Source organism: Gekko japonicus, unplaced genomic scaffold (genome assembly GCF_001447785.1).
Source record: "Gekko japonicus isolate JY-2015 unplaced genomic scaffold, Gekko_japonicus_V1.1 scaffold1004, whole genome shotgun sequence".
Taxonomy (NCBI): Eukaryota; Metazoa; Chordata; class Lepidosauria; order Squamata; family Gekkonidae; genus Gekko; species Gekko japonicus.
The window spans coordinates 328,699-352,987 of NW_015161430.1; the positions used below are offsets into that span (position 1 = coordinate 328,699).

At 48.7% G+C, this 24,289-nt stretch overlaps 2 protein-coding genes across 2 annotated transcripts in view; both read right to left on the reverse strand.

Annotated features, from left to right (window-relative positions):
• Window positions 1-11,984, reverse strand: part of ANXA13 (annexin A13) — a 36,638-nt gene extending 24,654 nt beyond the window's left edge. Inside the window, exons 1-2 of the mRNA XM_015428961.1 lie at window positions 11,970-11,984; window positions 3,077-3,152 (exon numbers count right to left, since the gene is read on the reverse strand). Coding sequence (XP_015284447.1) covers window positions 3,077-3,152; window positions 11,970-11,984 — 91 coding nt within the window. The remainder of the gene's footprint in view (window positions 1-3,076; window positions 3,153-11,969) is intronic.
• Window positions 11,985-20,298: 8,314 nt separating this feature from the next.
• The window catches only part of FAM91A1 (family with sequence similarity 91 member A1), a 43,440-nt gene continuing 39,449 nt past the window's right edge, over window positions 20,299-24,289 (reverse strand). The window contains exon 23 of the mRNA XM_015428955.1: window positions 20,299-23,435. Within this exon, the coding sequence (XP_015284441.1) occupies window positions 23,232-23,435 (204 nt within the window). The 3' untranslated portion in view covers window positions 20,299-23,231. The remainder of the gene's footprint in view (window positions 23,436-24,289) is intronic.

Consider the following 24,289-nt stretch of genomic DNA (forward strand, 5'->3'; position numbering starts at 1 on the left):
CAGATTAGAGTCCATGCTCCTCACTACTACACCAAACTGGCTCTGGAGATCTCCTGGAATTACAACAGACCTCCAGACAACAGAGATCAGTTCACCTTGAGAGAATAGCTGCTTTGGAGGGTGGACTCTATGACATTATAGCCTGCAGAGGTCCCTCCCACCCCCAAACCCCGCCCTTCCCAGGCTCCACCCCCAAATCTCCAGGCATTTCCCAAACTGAAACTGACAAACCTACTCTGAAACCAGATGTAGGCCTGGCTAAGGGGGGGAAACCGTTGTCGTAGGCTTGCCAGCTCTGGGTTGGGAGATACCTGGAGGTTTTGGGGGTGGAGCCTTGGGACCGGGTGGGGTTTGGGGAGGGAGGGGCCTCAGCAAGGTACAGTGCCATAGAGTCCACCGTCCGAAGCAGCCATTTTTCTCTAGGGGAACTGCTATCTTTTATCTGGGGATCAGTTGTAAAAGTGGGACATCTCCAGGCCCCACCTGGAGGTTGGCAAACACACAGTTGTATTTGTGGGGGGTGCATTTGCAGGGAATATCCAGCAAATGTGAAAGGAGTTAAGTATCCATCCCCATCGCCCACAAATCTACCCTTGCAGGTGCTCCTGCGCCTCTGCTTTTGTGCTCTCAGCGCATAAGAATCTAAGACCAAAACAACCTGTCATTCCGCCCTTGGATAAATAATATTCCAGTCAGCCTCTTTCCTTCCTGTGTTTCATCTGCAAAATAATTAGCCCACTGGAGAACTTCAAAACAATTGCTTGTGATTAGCTATGTGGCCCACTTGATTTAACGAGAAACACTATTTTTCCCCCTGAAGTATTTTGATGGTGCTTTCTGGATTTCCGTGTCTCAGAACAGAAAGTGTACCTGAATCTCTGCCAGCTCAGCAGGAGAATAATGGCTCACTTCAGTCTATCCTTTGGTAAGACAGCTTCTTAGCCCTGACCTGGATAGCCCAAGCAAGACCCATCTCATCAGATCCTGGCTGCTAAGCAGGGTTGGCCCTGGTTAGTACTTGGGTGGGAGACCACCAAGGAAGTCTAAGGTCACAATGCAGAGGGAGGCGCCGGCAAACTACCTCCGAATGTCTCTTGCCTTGAAAACCCTTATGGCAGAGGTGTCAAACTCCTTTGTTATGAGGGCCAGATCTGACATAAATGTCACTTTGTCGGGCTGGGCCATGTGTGCCATAAAACATAATGCCAGGTACCGGAGATAGAAACTGTGTAAAGGACAGCAGCTGGTAAGCTCCACATCGGTGTACCCTCACTGCAAGGCCCCATGGGCTGGGAGGGGGATGCCAAGGAAAACCCACCTGGGTAGACTAGAGAGGCAGCTGGGCAGATGCTCCCACGATGCTTGACTGCTGCAGACGAGGTTGTTCTGCCGTGCTGAAGCCACAATGGAGTGGGTCTGCCCACCCCACCCCCAGCACTTTCACCCTTGCATCAGTTGCTTGTGGGCTGCATAAGAGCCTTGGACAGGCTGGATCCGGCCCCCGGGCCTTATGTTTGACACCCCTGCCTTATGGGGTTGCTAGAAATCAGCTGTGACTTGGCAGCAAAAAAAGAGAGGCGTCTTTGGGACTGTAATTACATATGTTTTTAACTGGGAAACATTCTACCACTTAAGTCATTTTGGGTGGGGAAGACGTGGCTGGTTATGTCGCTGGTGACACACTGACTAGGGTTGCCAAGTCGAAGATCGTCGGGAGCGGGGGACTCCTGTCCGGCGTCCTATGCGCGCACCGCACGCACGTCACCAGGAAGCGACGTTATGATGCAGGGCACACTGGGGGCGGGGCCACGACCATCCAAGGGGGAAACATAGAGTTCCTGGTGACGTGCACGCCGGGGGGGGGTTCCCCCCGGGGCCCGATCTGCCGGCGGTGGGGAACGGGCCTCTGGGGCGGGGGTTTCCCCGCCCCGGGGGGGGGACTTGGTAGCCCTAACACTGACATCACTTCCTGTGTGCACAGGAAGTGGTGTCAGTGCATTGGGACACTGCTGCCCCATTTTTCTTGCAATTTCTTTCTCACCGGCCAGCTGATCAGCAGTGGGGGTGGGGGATCCCCTGCCACTGCCGGGGGGCTGACATCCCTATCTATAGGCCTCTGGGTAGATTTACCAGCTCTATTTTGGGAACCCCTGGAGATTCAGGGCCAGAGCCAGGGAAGGGTGGAGTCTGGGGAGGAGCTCAGTGGGTATATGTGATTCCACAGACTCTCCCTTCTGAAGCTGCCATTTTCTCCAGAGAAACTGATCTCTGTAGTCTGAAGATGGGTTATAATTTCTGGAGAACTCCAGGCCCACCTGGAGGGTGGCAACCCTCCTCTCTGGGGCATCCCTTCATTCCTGGAAGGAAGGATTGCCTGCCGGGAGCCGTGGTCACAGCCAAACTTCTGGTTTGTTCAGAGTCACAACTCAGCCATTGGTCCGATCCAGGAAGGAAGGCCTTAGGTTACTGGGAGAGGAAAAGCCTGTCATTTCGGGGGGGGGGGATCGCCCCTGCCTCTCCCCACCCCTGCCTGCCTGGGGCCAGAGAGGGCCTTTGCGGGGCTTCCTTGCACTCCCGCTGGCCTTGCAGGTCCACCGCTGGGCCCCTCATGGGGCTCGGCAGTGGAGCTGCAAGGCCGGCGGCGGCGGCCGGGATCGTTGGGGGCGGGGGTTTGTGGCCTTATGACACACTTCCAGTGATGTCAGGGGGTGTGGCATATGCGAATGAGTTATGCTAATGAGTCCCCCTAGCTCTTTTTCTATGAAACGACCCCTGCACCTCCCCACATCTAAACAAGCATATCATTTCCCCCACAGGTTGGCTCTTCTGCTTTGGGGTTGGGAAATACCTGGGGATTTGGGGGGGCGGAGCCTGAAGAGGGTGGGGCTTGGGGAGGGGAGGGACTTCCGTGGGGTATAATGCCATAGTAGAGTCCGCTTTCCAAAGCGGCCGTTCTCTCCAGCTGAACTGGTCTCTGGTGCCTGGGGGGCATTTGTAATAGCAGGAGATCTCCAGCCACCACCCGGAGGTTGGGAACCCTAGTCTCATCCCACATAACAATTGACAGCAGTCTTACCCATCCCTTTGCAGGCTTTATGTATCTTCTTGGCGTCTCGGTCTGCGTTGAAATCATGATGCCGTCGAATGGTGGGCTAAGATAGCAGAGGAAGAGAGCTCAGCGGCTGGGAAGTCCATGCTGTCTTTCCTGTCTAATCCTCTGCTCCTTTTCTTAAGCACCTCAGAGAACACAACCTTCCCTAACCCCTCCCCAGCACCTAAGTATTCAAATGGCTGGAAAGAGTTTCCTTTTCCCCTACTTGGGTTAATCTTTATGGACCTGGAGCCCATGTGGGTTCGCATCTTTCCCTATTTCACTACATGAATACAGAACCGTGCCATTCTCCCACTGTTCCGCCGAAGCCACCAGATCAACGTTGGGCTATCCATTCAATTTTTTTATCCTGTCCTTTCTCCAAGGAGCTCAGGATGGTGTGCATAGATTTGGTATTTACATTTTTTATTGAGCATATCAGTCAAAACACAGACATAAACTCATTATTCATCTTATCGATATCCTCATTTCGCATTTTTAACAATCGTGAAACAAAAGAAAAAACAATCCATCTGAGGTTGCTATTGCAAACAACCAATTTCCCCCCCTCTTTTAGTCCCTCTTCTTTTCCTATGCCCCTATCTTACCCGTTTATAAATCCCATCCAAGTTCCCCATAACTTATACATACACATAATACCACTCAAAAACTACAGTTCGTTCTAACTTGGATAGTACTATTACCCTGCTTCTGTACCTAAAATGAAAAGTTGAAAGGGTTGCCTCCGATTGTGGGAGCTATAGAGAGGCGCTCTACAGCGAGAGGGGAATCCCCCTCTCTCCCTATATACGGAGGTCTTTGGGGGGGGGCACACTCTTCGCCTCCTTGCTACACCCAGTTATGACGATAAAACCCTAAATTTCAAAATAAACAGTTCCATATTCCTATCCTGCTTAAACATGTTTAGAGATAAAGCCTACTCTTATGCTAATACATCTTGCTTCCAGTTGTTTCCTTTTATTTACACTATAACCTAACTATCAATACCATAATATATTCTACCCTTCACTATTCCCCCTCTTTCAATTTCATAACAGCCTCTACAAGTTTTTCCCCGGTCGTCTCATTATGTGCTGTGAATATTTTATTTTTTATATTAACAGCCAAATGTCCAAGTGCTAACCATCTGTATGGTATTTCCTTTTCTCTTAATGTTTTTGCTGTTTCTCGCAAACTTTGTCTTGCAGTCAGCACCTCTGGGATGACGTCAGCTTTGGAGGGTAGACTCTATGTAGGTGTTAAATACTGGGTTCTAGCCGCATTGCAGTGATCAGCTTTGGTTTATGCAGTGATTTCAGCAAACTATAAGACAAGCTAGCAGGACTGGAACCCTGCTTAAAGTAAAGGTAAAAGTTCCCTTGCTCGAAAGCCAGTCGAATCCGACTCTAGGGTTGCAGTGCTCATCTCCATTTCAAAGCTGAAGAGCCAGCGCTGTCCGAAGACGTTTCCGTGGTCATTTGGCCGGCATGACTAAACACCAAGGTGCACGGAACGCTGTTACCTTCCCACCGAAGTGGTACCTATTTATCTACTTGCAATTCCTTGCTTTCGAACTGCTAGGTTGGCAGGAGCTGGAACTAGAGATGGGAGCTCACTCCATCAGCAGCACCCGGGTCTCGAACTGCTGAACTACCGGCCTTCCACAGCCTGCAGTTCAGCGTCTTAACCACTTGAGCCACCGCAGCTCCGGAACCCTGCTTATAAGCATGCAAAAAACACCACAACCAACACACACGCACTCCAGTGATAGGCTATTTACATTACACTTCTTATCTATTGGTTAGTTCCTGGATCCAGGTGAGCTATTGTTCTAGAGAATCAAGCTCAGCTCGTTCTAGGTACAGCCAGAGGAAAGGCTTAGGCTCAGTACATAACTGTAGGGTTGGAGGGTCTTCAGCAAGACAAAGGATGTACGCCTCCTCTTTCAGAGCACCGGACATGGTGACTGGCATGAGCTGGACTCATGCCACATCTCTGCCCAGCCTAGCCCATGTGCAAAGGGCAGCAGAGTGCTGGTTGGAGTTTGAAGGAAATACCTGGACTGGCTTGCAAGCCTGGGTTTCCCCCTCTCCCACGCAGCAATACAGCTGGGGTAGTGTCTGTGCATAACCCGATAATAATAACTCTGATAAGCATCTTTTTTGCAAGGTTTATTGTGATTCCATAGTTTGGTTTGGGAAAGTCCCGGGATCCTGCCTTGCAGCAATGGGCTAGACTACATGACTTTTGCAGCTCATTATGTAAATATTGGGATGGAGGATTTGCTGCGCTAAAGGCACGAATGTCAGGCGGATTTTCGGGGCGCGATCACACCGCAACATCTGGGAAGCGTAGCACACCCGTGGCCAACCCGTGGCGTCCCGCCGAAGATGCGCAGTAAAAAAGTACCTCGGAAAGTGCACTAGTATCCGGAAAACGCAGGGCAGGGGCGGGCGTCTGATTGCGGGAACGCTAGTATCCTGTGGCATCCAGCGCCCGTCCACGTCCCGTCGCAAACCGGATGTTTTTCGTAAGCGCATGCGCACAAACACGTAACTGAAAGCAGTGCTGCTCAGCGGAACTGTGCACGCGCACAAACGCAAAACGCTTGCCACGCCGCTTCTTTGCCACGTTCCAGTATCGCCGTGTGATCGCCAGCTAACAGCTTAAGCGTGGAGACTCGGGGGACCGTGTGATCAGGCTGCCACGCTTTATTTTGCTCCAGGGTGAACAGCCACGCCTCCCCACCCCCATGTTATCTGGCCCATGTGACCGAGGCCAATGATTACTTACCCTGTTTCCCCGAAAATAAGACAGTGTCTTATATTAATTTTTGCTCCCAAAGATGCGCTAGGTCTTATTTTCAGGGGATGTCTTATTTTTCCATGAAGAAGAATATGGTACACTCCGTCAGGGCAGAGCGAGCAGCAGGCGGCAGCTTGTCCTGGCGGCGGGGCGGGCTCTCTGATTAAAAGAGACCTCACACTTCCTGTCTGCTCCGGCTGCGTGGCGGCCAACAGTGAGTTGTGCGGCGGCGCCCGCCGCTATGGCCCAGAGTCCAGAGTTACGGTAGCTTCGGGGGAGGCCTTATTTTCGGGGAGGTCTTATTTTCGGGGGGATGCCTTATATTTCAGCGAGAGGCAAAACTGTAAGTAGGTCTTATTTTTGGGGGATGTCTTACTTTCGGGAAAACGGGGTAGTTCCTACATATCTCAGAGCCTGCATTTCCCCTTCTGCTGCACAGCGATCCTCACTGCTCTCATGCTGGGCATCTTTCGTGGGTGCTTTGATGACAACACATCACGCTACGGTTACCAACTCGAGGTTAGGAAATTCTGAAGATTTGGGGGCGGAGCCTGGGAAAGGCAGGGTTTGGGGAGGGGAGGGGCCTCAGCAGGGTATAATGCCATAGAATTAGGGTTGCCAGGGTCCTTCTTCAATCTGGGGGGGGGATTTGGGGGGGGGCATTCCGGGGATGGGTGGGGATGCCCCCAAGCTCCGCCCCAAGCCCGGTGGCACATGGGCCTGAATTCCTAGTGGTGAATCGGAGCTGGGAAATCAGCCCCACACATGCCCTGCTTGCAATAAGACCATTTAAAGGGTCTTTTAGCGAGTGGAGCTGCCCTCTCCCTCCCTGCTAAAAGTTTTAAAGGGCCCTTCAGCTGGTCGGTGGGCCATGTGCTCCTCACTGATCAGCTGAAGCCCTTTAAATCTCTGCAGGAGGGGAGGGAGGGGGTGGTCATGGGTGGCTGCAGTTTGGGGGCGGGGCTTCCCCCGCCAGCCAGGTGGCCGGGGCAGATTGGAGCCCCCAGAAGCAGGGGAACCCCACCTGGACCTGGTAGCTGGCAACCCTACATAGAGTCTACCCTCCAAAGCAGCCATTTTCTCCAGGGGAACAGATCTCTGTCAACTGGAGATCAGTTGCAATCCCAAGAGATCTTCAAACCCTGCCTGGAGGTTGGTGAGCCAGTGTTCCCTCTAAGCTGAGTTAGTGTGAGCACGCTCACGGTTTTTTTAGCCTCCGGCTCACACATTTTTGTCTTAGCTCAGGAAGGATGACTCCAGAGCAAACTAATTGATGCAGTAGCTAAATTGCTCGCTCACAACTTTAATGCCAGTCGCTCACAAAGTAAAATTTTTGCTCACAAGACTCCACAGCTTAGAGGGAGCGTTGTTGGCGACTCTGATTTGTTACAGAAATCTAGCTGTGCCAGGCTATTTTTGTGTGTGTCACATCCTCCCCCAAGCTGAAAGAAAGAAAGTCCAGGTGCCACACTACCTATGTTGGTTTCATCTGAAGGAGAGAGCATGGAGAGATGGCATTTTGTTCACACACACACACAAAACCTTTATTGGCATGAAAGCACAAAACATCATGGAAATACGGGGAAAGCATTTTGTTATACACACTCTCAGGGCTATTTTGGGGCAGGAACGCACAGGAACGGAGTTCCGGCTGGCTCCCAAGTTGGCCACGCCCAGCAGGAACTCATTAGCATAATAGGCCACACCCAACAGCAGAAACTCATTAGGGTTGGCTACATTAGGGGTGTGTGGCCTAACATGCGAAGGAGTTCCTGCTACAAAAAAAGGCCCTGGGTTTTGACAACAAGGTAAACAGAATAAGAAGCAAAAGGTGAATGTGGCTGGATGAGCACACTTCTGGTAACATGGGGGTGCAGCCTAATGGGCTAATGAGCTGTGCTGTCAGGGGTGTGGCCTAATAGGCTAATGAGTTTCTGCTGTTGGGTGTGGCCTGTTATGCTAATGAGTTCCTGCTGGGCTTTTTCTACAAAAAGAGCCCTGCGTGACACTCTGTTTGCACACACAGAACAAGGGCGCAGGGGGCAAATGCAGAGAGGTGTTCTGGCAAGGCAGGAGATCTGCTACACCTACTCATCGTGAACCTGAAAGGGTAAACGGTTTGCAGGGAGGTGGCCCAAACAAAGAGCCGTACCTCTTCCCTGAGTAAAGCACTTACTGACAGACTTGCTTGCTGTGCACATATTCGAAGGTCATAAATCTGCTGAACGATTGCACCAAATTGGGTGCTACAACCCACCCATAAAGGTGCCAAAGTGCAGAATCCTTAGGATGTAACAGGGAGAAAAGAATGTGTCCTTATTTGCTACAGAGGTTATTTGTGTTGGGCTAATCTATGATCGGAGCTGCGGTGGCTCAAGTGGTTAAGACACTGAACTGCAGGCTGTGGAAGGTCGGTAGTTCAGCAGTTCGAGACCCGAGTGTGCCGCATGACGGAGTGAGCTCCCGTCTCTAGTTCCAGCTCCTGCCAACATAGCCGTTCAAAAGCAAGAAATTGCAAGTAGATAAATAGGTACCACTTCGGTGGGAAGGTAACAGCGTTCCGTGCGCCTTGGTGTTTAGTCATGCCGGCCACATGACCACGGAAACGTCTTCGGACAGCGCTGGCTCTTCGGCTTTGAAACGGAGATGAGCACCGCAACCCTAGAGTTGGATTCGACTGGCTTTCAAGCAAGGGAACCTTTACCTTTAATCCATGATCAGCTTCTGTCATTCTGATTTAGGGTTCCCAACTCCAGGTTAAGAAATTCCTGGAGATTTGGGGATGGAGCCTGGGGAGGGCGGGGTCAGGGGAACGGAGGGACCTCAGCAGGGGACAATGCCGTGGAGTCCACCCTGCAAAGCAGCCGTTTTTGTAAAGGGGAACTGGCCTCTGTTGCCTGGAGATCAGTTGTGATTCTGGGAGGCTTCCAGGCCCCCACGTGAAGGTTGGCGACCGTATTCGGACCCCAGCCCTCACTACAAAGGATAACTGGGTGGCAGTGGCTCCTCATATTTTAGCACCCAAATGCAGACAGCAAAATAGCACTTCTCTCTTGCTGCATTCTCAAAGATAAAAAGGAACGTGCATGTTTTCTATGAACATTTCCACATGGGTTATCTCTGTCCCAGGTTCAGTGCTGTTGGGAAGGGTTTTGGGTCCCCCCCCCTCCACTTCCCTGTCATGGTACATCTGTGCATCTTCTGGGTCTCCTAGCTTTTCTCTGATCTTCCTCAAATCTGCTTTGCTGGGAAGTTTTGGCAAAGATCATAGTAAAGCCTGGATAGCTGTTATGCATACGGTTGCCAGGTCCTAACTGTGCTCCGGAGGGAGAGGGGGCTGGCTCCAGTCTTCTTCCTGGAGCCTTTGGCACGCGCACGTGACATGATGATGTCACCCGGAGGTGACATCATCACACAGGGCACATTGTGGGGGATGCTCTAGCATTTGAGAAAAAAACCTCTATGCTTACCATAGAGTTTTTCCTCAAATGCTAGAGCGTCCCCCCAAAAATGTGCCCTGAACGATGATGTCACCTCTGGGTGATGTCATTGTGCCAGGCTGTTTGGGGATGGGGCTCCCCCTGCTGGCCAGCTGAGCGACGGTGGATGCCCCCCCCCAAAAAAGCAGCAAAACCCCTGCCCCATTGGGGGATGGCAACCCTAGTTATGCACGTTGGAAAGTTGGATTCCCCCAACCAGGTGGCAGCCATTTTCCTTCATGCTGTCCCTAATGGTGGCCTTCTCCTTCTCTGCACGACCAGGGGGCCCTTAAAAAAATAACTGGCAATTGAATATCACTATATGTTTATATAACATTTGTAGCAGGTTCTCTGAATTCCCAGATTTCATTAAAAAACACTCTAGCTCCTTTCATTGTGGAAGTATAAGGGGAAAAGCCAGAGTCCTGATATTTTTAAACATATGACACTGATAATTCAGAGATCCCATTATACATATTTTTAAAATGGCATATCAATAGGACTAAAATGAGGCTATCACACTTCACATTGTGAGGAGCCACTAGAAAAGACAATAATGCTAGGAGAAATTAAAGGCACAGAAAAAGAGGAAGACCCAACATGAAATAGTTTGACTCAATCAAGGAAGCCATGAGGACCCTCAGTTTGATAGACCCGAACAAGGCTGTTAAGGACAGGATTCGGGTTGCCAAGTCCTTATCGTAGGTATACTGGGGGAGTCCAGCGCTGCTCTGGAAGTTCATGTGCGTGCGCAAAGCGTGTGCATGCCGCAATTACATCACCCGGAAGTGATGCAACCACGTCGGGCATGCCGGGGGCGGGGCCACAATAATCTGAGGGAAAACCATAGAGTTTTCCCTCGGATGACAGCGGCCCCGCCCCCAATGCACCCGACGCGACTGCGTCACTTCCGGGTGACGTGCTGATGACGGGCACGTCGTGTGCTTTGGGGGTGGGGTTCCTCCCGGGGCCCAATCCACCAGCGGTGGGTAACGGGCCTCTCGGGTGGGGTTTTCCCCGCCCCCAGGGGGACTTGGCGAGTCTAGACAGGATGCTTTGGAGGTCATTCATTCATAGGGTCAGAGGTCATTTCGGGGGGGATCGCGGGGGATCGCAGTTCCCCCGGGTGAGGTACGGGGGTGGGGCACATGACGAAGCCCTGCCCCCTGCTTCCGGCCGCCCCGCTTCCAGCCCTCATTCAGCCAGGAGGAGGCAGGAGAAGAGGGAGGGTAAGTTGCTCCGCCGGCGGTCGGGACCGTTGGGGGCGGGGTGTGTGGCCTTATGACACACTTCCGGTGATGTCAAGGGGTGTGGCCTTATGACACACTTCCGGTGATGTCAGGGGGTGTGGCATATGCTAATGAGTTATGCTAATGAGTTCCCCTAGCTCTTTTTCTACGAAACGACCCCTGCATAGGGTCACCATGCGTCAGAAATGACTTGATGGCACACACACACACACACACACACACACACACACACACACACACACACACGATATTCAGTTACTAATTTAAACAACTGAAAAAGCTTGGGGGAGGAAGGATGGCCGCTGCTTGGGGGACTGGGGCACTGAAAATTACAGGGAAACGTGCCATGAGGAAGCCCTGTTGCAGCCGTGTTGCATCAATAGCCACACTGGCAATGGTAACCAATAGCCACACAGCCCTGTGTGGTTTTGACCAAATGAATCTATTCCTGCAACATGGTGGGAGCTGTGTTCTGGCAGAAGTCCTGTTTACTCAGGCTGTCTGCCAATTTTTGCGGGGGCTTAGATCAGTCGACTTTGAATCGATCAACCGCATTTAAACACAAGAGCGTTTTTCATAAGCCATTTTGAGGATACTGAAAGAAGTGTGATTTTGTCACTGTGGTCACAGCGGGTGTGGAGGGGGAGGTATTTGTGAATTCCCTGCACTGTGCAACGCCATGATTCTATGATTCGTTTACAATCTGATTTTCAAAAGCTAGTCTACATTCCCAACGTGTAAAATTTATCCCGTTAAAATACTGATATGCCCTCTTTCCAACCAAATAGAGTCCCCAAGGCAGCGAACATCAGGGATTAAAACATTCGAAGCATTAAAATAACATTTAAGATGTATATATAAATATTCAATGATACGATAATCACTTTTTCTACTTCATGTCACAGCTGACTTGTGGCGACCCCGTAGGGTTTTCAAGGCAAGAGACGTTCAGAGGTGGTTTGCCACTGCCTCCCTCCGCATCATGACCCTGGGATTCCTATCCAAATACTAGCCAGGGTTGACCCTGCTTAGCTTCTGAGATCAGACAAAGTCAGGCTAGCCTGGGCTGATACAATAAGCACACATAGACCCACAAACACACACACAAACAACCAAGGAGGAGGGCCAACAAGATTGCCATGTTTAATTCCGTATTAGAATCACAGTTCAGCTAAAGGTGCCCAAATAGCCTGAAAATGGGAACCAGGTTTCCCTTTATTCTCAGCCCAAATATTAACACGGGATCCCTCTAATTCATGCAACAAACAGGGAAAGCCAGCCTGTTAGCTCATCAGAACAGAAGTGGAAGGAAGGACTCAGTGGAAGAGAGGTGTTTACACTTACGTGAAAGTTGCCCATTTCCCCTTCGTGCTCAAGAGCCTTGGTTCGTACTGGAGAAAGCATCTGCCGTTGTCAGGTTTTATGGTACTACAGTTCCGGGATTAATAAATAACTTCTGACATTATCTTAGTCATTTAATGTATAAGTAGGTGTTCACTAAAAGACTGTCCCTTTGGCAAAATATAGGGAGCATGAACCTGTTAGTAATTTTCTAATAGTCAATATGTTTATTCAGGCAAAAAGATGGGGCATTGGAGACAAAAGAAATCCTAGGAAAAAATATAACATCTGTAAGTAAAGGTAAAGGTTCCCTTGCTCGAAAGCCAGTCGAGTCCGACTCTAGGGTTGCGGTGCTCATCTCCGTTTCAAAGCCGAAGAGCCAGCGCTGTCCGAAGACGTTTCCGTGGTCATGTGGCCGGCATGACTAAACACCAAGGCGCACGGAACGCTGTTACCTTCCAACTGAAGTAGTACCTATTTATCTACTTGCAATTTCTTGCGTTCGAACTGCTAGGTTGGCAGGAGCTGGAACTAGAGACAGGAGCTCACTCCGTCATGTGGCACACTCGGGTCTCGAACTGTTGAACTACCAACCTTCCACAGCTTGCAGTTCAGCATCTTAACCACTTGAGCCACCACAGCTCCTATAACATCTGTACCCAGTGTTTTTCTTTTTGCCATCGTTACAGAAAATGTATGGCAAAACTGTCAGGTTTTCTAGGCAAGAACCATTGTTGTTGTGTATTGGGTTATTTGTATTACTTTGCAAGCGTGAGCTTAGATCACAAGCTCCAGAGACTGTCAGCATCCAAAACTATGCAACCGGATTGGTTGCTGCCGCGAACAGACCAATCCGGAAAGACTCTGACTTTTGGCGGGAACAGCTCTCATTGGACCCAAGTTCTCATTGTTGTTTGGACCTTATTGTTCCAGGGGGTGTGGTTTCCATGGTTCAAACTGTATATAGTTGGATTGTTCTGTGTGTTGTTTGTCTGTGTTCTGATCTAATAAAGAAATCACTTGTTTGAAACTAGGCTTGCCAAGTCCCCCCGGGGGGCAAGTAAAACCCCGCCCCAGTCCCGGGCACCACCGCCGGCCTTGCAGCTCCATTGCCCCATGAGGGGCCCGGCGGTGGACCTGCAAGGCCGGTGGGAGTGCAAGGAAGCCCCGCAAAGGCCCTCCCTGGCCCCAGGCAGGCAGGGGTGGGGAGAGGCAGGGAGGAAGCAACTTACCCTCCCTCTTCTCCTGCCTCCTCCTGGCTGAATGAGGGCCGGAAGCAGGGGGCGGGGCTTCGTCATGTGCCCCGCCCCCCGTACCTCACCCGGGGGAACTGCGATCCCCCGCGATCCCCCCTCCGAAATGACCTCTGCAAATACGGACTGTGGCCAACTCTGCTCAGCTTTCAAGACCAGGCTAGTCAGGGCTATTCCAGCTGTCCTCACCTGACCTGAATGGCCCAGGCTAGCCCAATTCCATCAGCTCTCAGAAACTAAGCAGGGTCAACCCTGGTTAGTACTTGGACGGGAGACCGCCAAGGAAGTCCAGGGTTGCTACGCAGAGGCAGGCAACGGCAAACCACATCTGTGCCTCTCTTGCTTTGGAAAACCCTGTGGGCTCACCATAAGTCAGCTGCGACCTTTAGGAGACTTTCCACCACCACCCTAGACTGCTCTAGTGCTCACCAATACAGCCAGGAGAGCTTTATGTGTGTGTCCTGTCGGGAAGGCATCGAGCCTGATTCCAGAGAAATGGTCCTAGAACCCTGCTTTGCAAGTTGTTTGCCTTTTTAAATGTCAACTGGAAGAAAAGTCGATGGGGCAGGGCCCAGATGGGGCAATCGATACTGACTGCCATGCAAACCATCAGCTGGTGCGAACTTCCAGGTACCATCTGTTTACTTTTCTGATAGTCGTAATTAGCCTCACCTATGACTAAACAGCGTTAATAATTTGCCTGAAGCCTTTAAGCCAAAGTAAGGCATCCGAGTTGCTGGAGGTGGAAGCCAATGGACTGTTCCCCAAAGGGAAGATACCAACGTCCTAACCATATACAGATCTTTACAGGGATACTGTCAAGAGTAGGTTAGACGATGTTGCCAAAATATACTTGAGGTGAAAGAGATGCCAGCCTCCACAATGGGACCTGGGGATCCCCTGGAATTACAGCTCATCTCCAAACTTCAGAGATCAGGTCCTCTGGAGAAAACGGATGCTTTGGAGGGGGGACTCTGTGACATTGTGCCCCACAGAGGTCCCTGTCCTCCCCAGGCTCCATCCTCAATTTGCATCCCTACTTAAGAACATAAGAAGAGCCCTGCTGGATCAGACCAATGGTCTAGCTAGTCCAGCATCCTGTCTCACACAGTGGCCAACCAGTTCCTCTGGAGGGCCGACAACAGGGCATAATCAGCACTTGGGTCAGTCACAGTTCTCTCAGAGCTCTCTCAGCCCCTCCTATCTCACAGGGTATCTGTTAAGAACATAAGAGACGCCAGTGTTGGATCAGGCCAAAGGCCCATCCAGTCCAACACTCTGTCACACAGTGGTCAAAAATACCAGGTGCCATCAGGAGGTCCAGCAGTGGGGCCCTCCCACTGTTGACCCCCCCAAGCACCAAGAAGACAGCGCATCACTTGCCCCAGAGTCCCTATCTATACCTTGTGGCTAATAGCCACTGATGGACCTCTGCTCCATATGCTCCATATATCTGTTGTGGGGAGAGGAAGAGAAAGAGATTGTAAGATGCTCTGAGTGAAGGGCGGGGTATAAATCCAACTCTTCTTCTACTACTAATCAGCCCTTGGACATCACCTTAAAGTGGGGTTTTACATGATGTCTGAATGCGGCTATTATCTAGTAACCACTAGTTGCTCGATTGTCCCAATTGGAATTCTTTTTTGACTGCCATCACTACCCCACCCCCCAACCTGCTCTGTGTCAGTTTGGGGTGCTAGACATACTAGTAATGGTAGTCAACTATTAAGGAAGTAGCAATTGGTCTGACCTGAATAGCCTCAGGCTTTCCCGATCTCATCAGATTTTGGAAGCTAAACAGGGTTGGCCCTGACTAGTGTTTGGATGGGAGTCTGCCAAGGAATACCAGGGTCATGACACAGAGGCAGGCACCTCTGAACGTCTCTTGCCTTGAAAACCCCATGAGGTCACCATAAGTCAGCTGTGTCTTGATGGCAGAAAAATAATAATGGCTAGCTAGTGTAAAATAATCTAACCAATTGTGGCTACTTATGCTCATTTTTGAGGCAGACATCCCAGCTTTGGACTTTTGTTTTGTTTTAGTGACAAGTACCTAGGAGCTGTGGTGGCTCAAGTGGTTAAGACGCTGAAACTGCAGGCTGTGGAAGGTCGGTAGTTCAGCTGTTCGAGACCCGGGTGCCGCATGACGGAGTGAGCTCCCGTCTCTAGTTCCAGCTCCTGCCAACCTAGCAGTTCGAAAGCAAGAAATTGCAAGTAGATAAATAGGTACCACTTCAGTGGGAAGGTAACAGCGTTCCGTGCACATGACCACGGAAACGTCTTCTGACAGCGCTGGCTCTTCGGCTTGGAAACGGAGATGAGCACCGCAACCCTAGAGTCAGATTCGACTGGCTTTCGAGCAAGGGAACCTTTACCTTTTTACCTAGGATCCTGTCTGGACTAGGCCTGTGGGGAAACACCTCTACCTCCTGTTCCCGGTATGAACAAGAAGTTCTGGTAGATCCCTTCCTCACCTCAGCTGCTCAGTCCCATTTCCTAGTTTCTTGGTTCAAACACAACAATGAGCAACCAAGGAACAGGAGATCTCCAAGAAAACAGGCACTACTGTTTGTGTTGGTGGAAAGGAGTGACAGAATTCTTTTGTTGAGGAGAAAACGACAGAAGTGGACAATGGGGCGAGTGAGCATGCTGGAATCCAAACAGGGAACTCCTGATGGCCAGATTGGGGGACCTTGGATGCCAGTCGGCAACCCATAACCTAGTACAGGGGTCCCCAATCTTTCTGAGCCTGTGGACACATTGGGAACTCTGACACAGGACAGTGGTCACAGCCACAAAATGGCTGCCGTAGGAGGTGGAGCAAGCCACAAAATGGCTGCTGTAGCTTACCTTCAGTCATGTGATCAAGATCCTTGTACTATGGTGGCGACTGCAGCCAAAGCAACATTTTTTAAAAGCTGCACAGCTAATCAAATTCCAATGACCACTCAGAAGCCTTGCTGGGCAAACCCCCCCCCCCTTGGGTCTGCCCAGTTTAAACACTTGGTGGGCACCAGGAAAGGTGTCAGTGGACGCCTGGGCACCACGTTGGGGACCCCCAGCCTAGTATAAGTGGACTTGTCATATGACTTAAAATAGCCAGAGACCAGTTGTGCATATGGTCCCGACTTAACCAAATACACAGAATTTATGAAAAAGGTTAGCGGCCACTGGGATGTTATAAGACGTCTTTAAAAGCAAGAAGGAGCAGGTTTATTCTTGCCTTTTCAGGAATTTTACAGAAACACTCGGCGCGCTGAATCTAAGAAGAGCTGTAAGAAGTCCAGATGCTGTGAAAGAGGATTAGATGACATTTAAGAGGACCTCGCCAAGTGGAAAAACAACACAGAAGAGCCCTGCACATGTTCAAGAAATGGTTGAAGTGTTAGCCAAGAAAACCTAACACCACAAAAGAGCCTCTGATGTGAAGTCCAAGAGGCAGATTTACTGTGCTCAGTAAATCACTAATCAGCACTAATTCTGATGACAGACTTAAGTTATTTGGGTTTGGACAGCACCCTTTTGGGCTGCAGGACACAGCTAGTCACAGGCTTTATGGAGAGCTCGTTTACAAAATACCAGTGAATTATACAGGTCAGCTGATGGAACGTTCCACTTCTTAGCTTGATCCGCTGGAATCAGATGGGTAGAAGCACCAAGCAGGCGGGCCAGTGCAGAGGGCCCCTGTGGCTTTCTAGCAGGAAAAAGGAATCCTTAAAACCCAGGTGTCCAGCAGATATCCATCTTGGTCTGCAGTAGAACTGGTTCTAGCAGGCAGCCATGTTCATCTGCAGTTGAACAGCTAGGCTGTGATCACACACACTAAATCAGAGGTGTCAAACTCATTTGCTGAGGGCTGGATCTGACATAAATGTCACTTTGTCGGGCTGGGCCACGTGTGCCATAAAACATAATGCCAGGTATTGGAGATACAAACTGTATGAAGGACAGCAGCTGGTAAGCTCCAAGTGGGTGTATCCTCACTGCAAGGCCCCATGGGCTGGGCGGGGGGTGCAGAGGAAAACCCACACAGGTGGACTAGAGAGGCAGCAGTGCAGTGCTGGGCAGATGGCCCCCAAAATGCTTGACTGTGGCAGAGGGTGTCCTGCTGTGCTGAAGCCACAATGGAGTGGCTCCCCCAGCTCTTCCTCCCTTGCATCAGTTGCTCGTGGGCCGCACAAGAACCCTAGACAGGCTGGATCTGGCCCCCGGGCCTTATGTTTTACACCCCTGCACTAAATGATCCACATTCAATGCACTTTCCAACTGGATTTTCCGTGTGAAGTGGCAAAACCCAGTTGGAAAGTGCATCGAAAGTGGGAGGGGAGCGGTGGCACAGAGGATTTATCCTCTGGTTAACATCTGAACTGAACAGAGTTGCTGTCAGTTCTAGCCCGCGCTGGTGTGAGCTACCAGCCTTGTCCCCAGCTCGCCGTCCACCCAGCGGTTCGAAAGCTTCAGCGAGTAGATAAAATGGGTACCACTCCTTAGAGGGTGGGCACACTAAACCCCCGTAGGGGAGGTGTTAGCTGGCGAATGGAATGTCCAGCTTGTAAGCTCAGAAGCCTGGAAAAAAGACCTCTTTGGCATTAAGAAGCCTGTGATGGGCCAATCCGGCCAGGCGGTGGCAGTGTGGCGCTACAACTCAAAAAGCAGCCCAGGAAGAAAAAACGTCATCAAGCCAAGCCGAAGAGAATGCTGTCTGGAACACGTCTGAAGCTTTCAGCTGAACAAAATCCCCGTCGGCTACAAATGTGTGAGATTTAAAGAATTATATGTTGTCCTCCCTTACCCCTATGAAATTGTTAGTATGAAATTGTATGAAACCTGTGTAACTGTAAATCGCTCAGAGCCAGCAGCTCTGCCGGATTGAGCGATCAATAAATCGAAAGGTATTGGTATTATTATTATTTAGTGTGTGTGATCGCAGCCACTGATGTGAGTCTAAGAGCACCTCAGAGACCAACAAGATTTTGGGGGGTATGAGCTGATGGAGCTTTGGCTCTCAAAAGGGACTGGACTTGAATCTAGCTTAAAATCCAGGTTCTCAGACTTTAGCAACCCGAGAGCCCCATTTTGACATACTTTGCAAACTAATTCAAGAAAAATATGTTTGTGCACGGCCTACGAGGTTAGTTCTCAAAAGGACCCTCTTCCCCTTCCCTGAGTAGCTTAAGACTAATATGTCATGGGGGGGGGGAGCATGGTATAGCCCAGTCTCAACAGATCTTGTCCATGTGTCAGTTTTTGTGTTTAATAGTTCAGGTTAAAGTTTAACTAATCTGCATTTTTATGGCTCAGCATTTGAAACAGGATTTCTACTATAAGGGTGTCTCATAAAATGTACTTACCTTGTTGTAGGAATCTGTATTATTGAAGTCGATTTTCAATTAGATTTATATTTGTATGCAGTTATATGGAAAATTTATAAAATAAAATTTTTTTTTTAAAAAACAAAAAACAGATCTTGGAAGCTCATCAGGGTCAGTACTTGGAAGGGAGACCACCAAGGCAGGCTCTGCAGAGGAAGGCAAGGGCAAACCACCTCTGCTTCTCACCTTGAAAGCTTACTGAAATCACCATAAGTCTGCTGTGAATTGACAGCGCTTTATACACACGTTATGGGGACTGTGGTGCTGAGGGTGAAATCCAGCAAAGTCTCCCTATTGCACTAACACAGGGGTAACCAAACTGTGTCTCTTTTCTTTCCACCTTTCTATTTCTCCCCTCCTTCCCCATCTAAAGTTAAATGTGTTCTCCAAGCCCAACCACATTGCCTCACCGGCCAGCTGGCTTGGCTCAGAGAAGGCATTTGTCTCTTTAAATCCCTTCTCCAATCCAAGGTGGCATGGGAGTGAGGGCGGGGGGTTTGGAGAACACATTTAAAGTGAAAGACTTTTCCAAGCACCCACCCTGCGGCCCCGCCCACTAGCTTGGAGAAGACATTTGTCTCTTTAAATCCTTCGCCAAGCTGACTGGTGAGGGGACAGGGTTTTTTTTTTTGGAGAACACATTTGAAGTTAAAGTTACTTTCTTTCCACCTCTCCCTTCCTCCCCATTTGCTTTCTTTCTACCTCTCCCCCATTTGCTTTCTTTCCACCTTACTTTCTCACTTCCTGCCTTCCTTTCTCTTCCTTCTTTCCTCCCCCTCCCTCATCTATTTGCTTTTTCTTTCTCTCCCTTCCGCTCCCATCTATTTGCTTTTCTTTGTTTCTCTTCCTCTCCACCTCTTTTCACCTTTCTTTCTTCCATCCTTCCTCTGCATCTATTTGCTTTCTTTCTGTCTCTTCCCACTCCCCCATCTATCTGCTTTTATTTCTCTTCCCCCTTCATCTCCATCTATTTGCTTTCTTTCCACCTTTCTTTTTATCCTTTCCTCCCCCTCCCCCATCCATTTGCTTTCTGTTTCTTTCTTTCCACTTTTCATTCTTTCCACCCCCCTCTCTCTTAGACAAATATAATTAGCAAACAAATAAATATCATTGGGCAAATAAATATCATTATCAATGTCTGTTTTCACCCTTTTTTTTTGGAAGTCTCATTTAATGTTAATAAAAAAAAAATTGTATATTTTCCAATAAAAATGTGTGTGTGACATTTGTTTATGTTTTGCGGCTCTCAAACACCTGACGTTTATTCTATGTGGCTCTTATGTTAAACAAGTTTGGCCACCCCTGCACTAACAGGCGGCTTTGTTCTGCTAACTTCCCATCACCAGTGGAAGCAAGAAGATGGAGCCATTTTGGGAGATGCCTCCTCCTGCCATTGGACCTCCCAAATTGTGGAATTTTGTCCATGATCCCCCTTGAATCCCATCATTAGCTTTTGGGGCTCTTAGGGGGATGCTGGGGGAAGGTGGGGAAAGATCTGCTTCTATAAGTGCCTTGTAGGATCCAACTCACTGCTTTTCAGCAGAGCCGGTTAACACGAGCAATGAAAAAAAAAAAATCAAATGATACATAGGAGTGTGTGATCTTACCCAACAGTATCTCAAGTTGTGGAACAAGAAAGCCATTCTCCACTAGAGGTCCTGACCAGCAACACAGTTTTATTTGTAAACATTTATGTTACATGTGCCAATAATTTAATCAAATATCAGATTTTGTACATTTCACTGCATACTATCAACAATGTCAGAGTAGAGAACAAAACAACTGGGTTGCCTTTGAGCTGTTGGGACTCCCACACTTCAAAACTTTCAAAATAGTTAAAGCAATCGTAGAAAACGTCTTGGGGGAAAGAAAAAGAAGAGAGAGAGAGATCTACTATGGAGGGAATTTAAACTCCCAGAAGGGTGGAAGAGGAAGGAGAGACATATAAGAAAGGGAAATTCCAGCAAAAGTGTCTTGAAGAATTCCCAGATCCTTTCACGGCGAGTCCGTTTAAAAATACTTTTGAAAGATGTCTCATTTACTCTCAAATTTGAGCGGCAAAATACATTTTCATTAGGAAACAGACAGACAACTTGTGAAATGTTAAGGCCTAAAACAAACATCACAAACTTGATTTTTTTTGACAAAAGCAGCTGAAAGAAAATACAATGAAGCTCAACAGATTATAATGTTTTTGGTTGAATATAACTTGTGTCTGTTCACAGTATACTTAATTATCACACCTTAAAATATAGCAAAGGTGGCAAAAAGGATCAGTGTGGGGGGGGCATTAAGCTATTTTCTTGTTTTTCACCATGGATGGGATATTTGCAGAGTGGGGGTAGCAATGTGTCTTGGAATGGTCACCCCCCCAACTCACCTATGGAAAACAGCCATTATTGATTCCCCATATCCAATTCACAGTTCACCTTCCAGGACTCCTAAGTTACTGATGAAATCAGCATCTAAGATAAGTCTTTTGAGCTCTGCCATTTTTGGGATTATACCATCTATACAACATGAACAACCACATTCAAGATGGCAGCAGTGCTCACGCCATTAGCTTTACTGAGACTTCAAGATCCACTTCCAGCAATAAGAATTTAAAAAATAAACCGTATTCATTTTTCCAATTTTCAACTATGACAACAAATTCTTTGTTCCTACCGTATAAAAAAAGAGGAATTTGTTATGACTGTATTCTACTGCGAATGTCACTTTGACGCTCTCTAGGTTCTTGGTCCCAAAACATTCCCTACCACAAAAGCCAGCTAATGTGCAGTTTAAAAAAAACCCCAAACCTATTCCAAAGATACCCCACAAAAAACTGCCCCCCCAAATCCAATTCAAACATTTTAGACCACATTGATTTGACACCAAATATTCTAAACTCTCTGTACAGCTGTGATTTGACATGTTACAGCTGCACAGAAGACCCTGAAATGAGAAAAACACAGCTCAGAATTTTTAGAAACAATACCAAGCTAGCCGCTAAATGAACACTGTGCGCATGTCCCCTGCCATTCGAGGGAGGGACCCTTGCTAAAGCTAGAGCGAGCTATCTTCAGTTAACTGCATCAACATTTTGTCATGATGAACAGCTAACGGGGGGACGGGACACCCCCCCCCCACATTATGGGCACAAGCCCCAACCAAAACTAACTGGGAGCCATACAGGAACACTACAGGAAACTTTCCAAAGGACTGTATCCTAAACTACCCAATGGAATACCCAGCCTGCTTATCAGTTCTGCGGGGTTTAATCCGGTCTCCATCTATTCCTGCATAAAAGATCCAAGGCAACTCTGACCTGTGTTCGTTTTGTCCCATAAAAACATCAGTTGCCGGTGGGACGAGTCCTCCAACCACTGCATCCATGCTGTCTCCAGAGTACACCACAGAAGTTGCAACGTGCCAGCACTTCTGGAGATTGCATCCAATGGTGGTTTGGGGTTTTCTTCCTGCATTATATCAGCCATTCTGTGTTTGACAGCCTACAGCTCACTTCACACAACCACTTTCCCCACAAGCCGCATGACATGTGCTTGGAAATCCATGTCGACTTGAAACAGTGTGCATCATTCAACTCCACAGCCATTGGTGGCGGCATGTCAGCAGCTGAATTCTGCATGTGAAGTTGGATTCACACAACTGACTGGGTCACGGGCCAGGAATCATCATGTGCAAAAAAAATAAAATAAAAAATTATGGCTACCTTTGTGTTGAAGTGGCTGTGTCAGCAGGCTTTCGGTTAACTGTGGGCTTTGCTGCCGTGGGAACGAAGGCCCTCGGGTTTTCAGGTGTATTGCAAATGTATTAAACACTCGAATGGGAGAGACACAGTCTATGAAGGCTTCTATGTACAGACAGCACCACATTTATCCCTGCTGTGATTCTACGTATCAGCAAGGTTCCAACAAGGATGAAAAAAAAAAGTTGAATCTAAAAGTTTTCCTCACGAGGCATTGGTAGGTGCTTTTATAAGTTTCAGATTAAAACCATTAAAAAAAAAAGAGCATCAACACATTGATGTCAATATCGCCCAATCTCCCATCTCACTGGTTAAACAGATCATTTTTAAACATGTCAGTGATGGCTCAACAGTATATCCTCCCAGTACTATATAGGACCCCATTCCTCAAGTCAGATATTTTGGTTATACTATCTGAATAACGCTTGTGCCTTTCTAAATGCCCAAAACTGCTTAAACTGTTGTGTGTTAATACGATTTAAAAAAATTAGCTTTATTTGTTTTGTTTTAATAAGTTGACATCACTAACATATAAAAGTACCATTAATTTGCTGTGACGGTGTAGAAATCCAGTGGACAGAAAGCCTACGAAGGGTGCCCTCGGTTACAAAAGAAAGACAAGATTGTCTCGAGATAGAAAGAGAAAACGGGCCGACAACTGAAAAGCTTCCGGCGGCAGCAAGACATGCAGGAATGAACAGAAAGGCAAATCTGGATGCGTCTCCCCAAGTTAAGTGCGCACTACACTTTAATAACACTATCGTTTGCAGAAGTCATGCCACGGTAGCAGGACACTCCTTAGGAAGTTGGCACGGTTCAGCTGAACGCAGTTGGTTACCGGGAAGTAAGGCGGCGAGATGTGAACACCACACGGTGGACCCCCTTCATGCTACTTCAGGTGTTCTTGGGGCACGGTTGCAATAAGGACAGAGGAAGGAGACCGTCCATTCCATTCTGACAACACACCGTCCTTGAACATTAGATTCTTAGCGGGAAGTGGGACGCCTGTGTCGGTGCCGCCGGGAGGAGAAAGTAAACTCGAAGAGGAAGAAACACTGGCCTCGGAGAGGAGCTCCATTGTCGAAATGCTTTCCTGAGGAGGAAGAAGAAAATAGGGGGGGGGATGACGACATGTTGCTATAGGACAGCGGTTCTCAACCTTCCTAATGCCGCGATCCTTTAACACAGTTCCTCATGTTGTGGTGGCCCCCAACCATAAAATTATTTTCGTTGCTATCATAAGACCATCGAAAATTTGTGTTTTACGATGGTTTTAGGCGACCCCTGTGGAGGGTCATTCGAACCCCAAAGGGGTCACGACCCACAGGTTGAGAACCGCTGCTATAGGATAAGCTGCTATGTATTTTTTTTTAGGCTGAGAAGTGTGGTCCTTCCCAGCTAGTACAGATCTCTCAGTGAGAGTTTTGTACAGCACAAAAGGCACTGGAAATTCCCTTGTTCTTCTGGCCATTGTGTTAATTTTTTTTTGGGGGGGGAGCACAAAGAGGTTGGGGAGGAGATGCATATAGAGATGCAATTAGTCTCTCTAAAAGCTCCTCATATTGACGTGGCCTCTCCCCAGTGGCCAAGAATCCAGCACGGAGTTTGCTGCTCCTCTCCACCCACCCGGCCTGCTGCCTTAATTCTCCTGAACCAAAGTTTCTGGGCACCAGAGGTGGGAACTCAGAACTACGTCATAAGCAAACAGCCATGTTTTATCTGAAGGTTGAATGGGACTCAGGCTGCCCTGTTTCGGCCCGTTCTGCAGTGCTGAAGGTTTCCCTCCCTCTCTGTGAAGTCTTCTGCAGGCAATCCAGTTTTATGTAAAACCCTGGACTGCAATTCTGAAGTTGGTTCCTGGCTGTGCGATCTAGTAAGCTTTTCTCACTGAAGGCCTTCTAGGTCTTTTGCAGACTGCCGTGTGATTTGCCTGCATGTGTGCTTCTG